The sequence below is a fragment of the Colobus angolensis genome, unplaced genomic scaffold (assembly GCF_000951035.1).
Source record: "Colobus angolensis palliatus isolate OR3802 unplaced genomic scaffold, Cang.pa_1.0 Scaffold390, whole genome shotgun sequence".
Lineage (NCBI taxonomy): Eukaryota > Metazoa > Chordata > Mammalia > Primates > Cercopithecidae > Colobus > Colobus angolensis.
The window spans coordinates 1,292,695-1,296,916 of record NW_012117266.1 but is presented as its reverse complement, the minus strand read 5'-3'; the positions used below and the strand labels follow the sequence as shown (position 1 = coordinate 1,296,916).

The following is a 4,222-nucleotide window of genomic DNA, read 5'->3' as shown; positions in this document are numbered from 1 at the left end:
GCAAACAGATGTTTAACATCTTTTTCGTGTTCATTGAGGAAAGTAGTCTGATAATCTAGTCAAATATATTGAGTTTCTACTATGTACAGAGTACTAAACTGGGCTCAGATCAATACCAAAGTTGATAAAGCAATTAGAAACAAATATCCAACTACACTCTTTACAGACTACCATTAAGCTTAAATGTAGCAGTAAATGTTCATTCCAAGCTTTTCTTAAATTTACCTGTAACATGTTACTTACTGTTTTCATTTTTATGAATTCTATATAAATATGAAGGAATCATCTGGTTTTTAATTTCAAAATAAAAGGAGAGAGCTAAAAAAGATGGGAAAGAACAGCCATGAAAACAGACCCTGTAATTGTTCTAAATTGATGGCATAAAACCAAATTACTTAAAGGAATGTTTTTAAATACAAATCCCCAGACCCCATAGATCTTCCCGTCAGAATGTGCAGGGATGGGATCTGGGTATATGCATTTGAAAACACTGAATTTCAGTTTTTAAAAATAATCATCAAATAATATTACATAATGTAGGCGCACTAGGAATTTGTCATTTCTATGCAACAGGAAAAAGTGAATTTATAAAATCCTTACATAACATACTTTTTCTTTTTAGCAGGTCATGGCATCTGAGCCTTCAGCACCAGACTACTGGATATCTACCTAATAGATTATTTCTCTGTCTGAAAATAGTAGACATTGTCACAGCCAATGCATTCTTCAGTTTGGAACTTTCTAGCAACCACATGTTAACTCAAGTTGAAAGGTGCTAAACACAGATGTTGTACATCCTGTACTCCTTTGGGGATGTAAAGAATCTTCCCTCCTCTGTCCTTGTCTTGTTGAGATGTGCTAGGCACCTTTGAGTAAAAGACTTCCCTTTATCAAGACTCAGTGTCATAAATAAATGGTGTGGGTGGGTGGGTAGTGTATATCTGTAATGACCTGAAATAGTGCTTCTTAGAGTGTGAGTCTCAGACCACCTGTACTAGAAGCCATCAGGAGCTTCTTAAAAATTTAAATTTCTAGACCTGACCCCAGATGTACTGGGTCAGAATCTCCAGGGGCAAGGCAAAAGAATCTAAATTTTAAATCAGCTACTCAGGTAGCTGCATACTGAAATTTCCAAAACACTAGATGAGGTGCTCTCTGAGGTCCCTTCAAGCCCAAATTTTCATATAAGTCAGTCATCATTACAGAACAGACTGATAACCTTCTAATTTTAATCTGATGCTCTAATTTCTGAAAAATCCCGCTTTTCTTTTTCTGTTCTATTTTAACCTGCATGTTTAATTAATTCACAATTCTCAGCATGAATTAACACGTGGCTGCTAGAAAGTTGCAAACTGGAGATTTTGTTGGCTGTAACCTTGTCTACTATTGCTAAAAAGGAAAATGATCAAGTATTTCCTGATTTTTTAAAAAAGATATACATTAGATAAAGTATGATGGAGAAAACACTGTCTTCTGAAATGACCTCTCCAAATGGTCTTTATATTTTTAACTACAAAGTGAACCATATGCAATATAATCACTTGTACATATTCAATAAAAAAGAAGACTTAAGCCAAATCTTGTTACCACCAAGAATATTTGTACTATACGTAAGATGTTTTCAATAGAAGGATTGAGACATTTTTTATTTGGCTTATAAAAGGAAATTGCTCCGTTCTCTAAAGGAACACAGAGAAAAGCTGATATATCTTCAGAAATATTCGTTACAGCTCATATATTTTAAGAGTGAAACTCGTTATCTGCTGTTGATTCTTTAAGAAACTTGCCATAGTTGTGAATAACCTGGGTGCTTCTAAGCTACAAAATACACACCTTAGATAGTTTGATACAGATTTATCCCTTCACCTAAAAAACTCTGATTTCTAAAGGATGTCTGTGGCTTCCCTATTACTCAATGCTCCAGAATCCTTCATTAGGGAACATGATACTTTCGTCTATAATCCTTAGTCCCTGGGAAAGGGAACGCAGTGGGTTCCATTTGGACTAACATGGAAGTGACTGAAAAAGTTCCTCTCATGTGTTGGGTTTTCTCACGGAGGAGAAGAAGTAGTGAGATTAGAAGGGCACCCTGAACAATAAATGGTGCTCCATTGGGTTGGAGGTGGGCATCATAAAATTTTAAGAAGGTTCAAACAGGCAACCTTTGTATTCATTTCCTGCAACCCACCCTCTTACCTGCTAATCACACAGGATCAATAATTCTTTGCTTTCTCACTGTTCCTAATGCCCACATGAGAAAAAGAAATTCACTTCCCCCCACCACTCCCAATGTAACAGAAAATATGCACACACCAAGAAAGGAAACTTCACTCTAGCATGAGAATATTACACCAGTTGAGACAAATTTATTGAGATTTTGATAGACATAGCCATGACTTCATCATGACAAGTCATGAGTGTCATGAAAAATTCAAAAGTAGTGTATGACAAGTAGGAGGTCAAGTTTCCAAAAGTATCCCAGAGAACATGCCAGGGCAGGCAGCTTGAGGAAGCGTCTCCTTTTTCATTTTCCTCCCCTGGGACTGGAGGTAAGTTGGAAGGCAGTGTCTCTGAGGTTGATGAGCAAATGAGGACTGAAGGAGTGGATACGTGGGGAATCTGGAGTTGTGCTGCTCAGCCTTCAAGGAAGAGAAGATTCTACGCCTCGGGGATTTCAGCCAATCAGTAGAGAGCAAATGGACAGTATCTCCTGTAGCCGAAAGCCCCACAGCCATTGTAGCCATAGCCAAAGCCATAGCCCACTGGGGAGTAGGTGCTGCCATAGCCACAGCCAACACTATATCCCAGCGGGTAGCCATAGGTGCCCCAGTAGCATCCTGGGAAGACAGCCTCAGAGAAGTTGTCGCAGTGCATGGTGTCGGGAGTGGAGGGCTTAGGGAGCAACGGAGTGTGTTTCCTCAGTGGGATGGATTCCTGGTCTCAGAACCTTCTTTATATATCCTGGCTCTGGTGGGTGGTGAAAAATACAAAGCCCTCATTTTCATTCTTGACACCAATTTGCATTCTTAAAAGCTCATTAACTTGTTTTGCTCTTGCTTATGATGTCTTCACAGTGGCTTAAGAAAGCTCTCATGTGATACAATGCAGAAAGAAGATGACTTTAAACAAATTATTTCCCTTCCTAAAAAAAAATTATTGCCAGGACTTCAAAGCACTCTGTCTTATAGACTCTATATAACTCTCTGTAAGCAGGCATATAATATCAAGAAATATTCTGAGGTTGTTAACTGTTATGCAGTCCTCTTGCTCTCTGAATTCCCACAACACACAGTTGGAATTCGATAAATAGGTGTTAAATACATTAATAAATAAAATAACAAATGGACAGTGAGTCTATCTCTAGGATGGGCATCTTTAGAGCTACTTACTTTCATGGGTGTCTTTCCAGGGCTCCAATATTTAATTTTATATTCATAATTTTGTACTGTTTCCCATGAAGCAGTCCCCTCCAATTGTATAAGCTTCAGATACCCAGGATTTGCTCACTCTCTTACTTCCTCTAACCTCTCTTCTGTCCTACCTTCTAGTTTGCTTTTCCCGTTCTCTCTTTACTCAACCCTCTACCCACCTTTTGAGTAAACTTCACTAATTTAGAAAAGGCCAGTACTTTGCAGTTTTAACATATGCATGCCAATAAAGATATTTGCTTTAAAAAAAAAAATTTCTCAAAATTAAAGCATGTCTTAGTATTCACGTGCTTCAAGGATTCTCTTTGGAATATGAAAGACAAATACAATAAGATTCATGAGAAAGAGTCTTTCTTTCTTCTCTCTCTCTCTATCTACAGCTACCGTGTTTGGGAAACTGGTTAAAAATGTAATCTTAATCATAGTCCCCTCCTAAACTATACCTAACATCACATTTCTAGAAGAGTGCTTGAATTAATAGTATTGAGATTTTAAAATGGAATATTTGGATTAATCCTTGTACTGAATTGTCAAACAAATTTAATTTTTTGACCTGAAACATGCTTTAAACTAAATGTTCAAACTAATAAGGTAAACACAGAAAAATGAATTAAAACATTTATGGTAAGATTTAGAATGTTTTTTCTCTTAGATCTAATGAAACCAGATTGTCTGACAAATGTGATGATATTATAAAGGACCAGATGACAATATGAAATCAGTTATTTCACTTTTAAAATGATCATGTACCCCAGAATAAAAAAGGAATGTTATTCCTCTCTAAACAGAGAGTT

At 36.9% G+C, this 4,222-nt stretch overlaps 1 protein-coding gene across 1 annotated transcript; it reads right to left on the bottom strand.

The window, feature by feature from the left end:
- Positions 1–2,350: 2,350 nt before the first annotated feature.
- On the bottom strand, positions 2,351–2,936 carry LOC105520974 (keratin-associated protein 8-1). Its single transcript, XM_011954984.1, has one exon. The coding sequence runs from the start codon at positions 2,872–2,874 to the stop codon at positions 2,683–2,685; it is 192 nt and encodes a 63-aa protein (XP_011810374.1). The 5' UTR covers positions 2,875–2,936; the 3' UTR covers positions 2,351–2,682.
- Between the last annotated feature and the right edge of the window lie 1,286 nt (positions 2,937–4,222).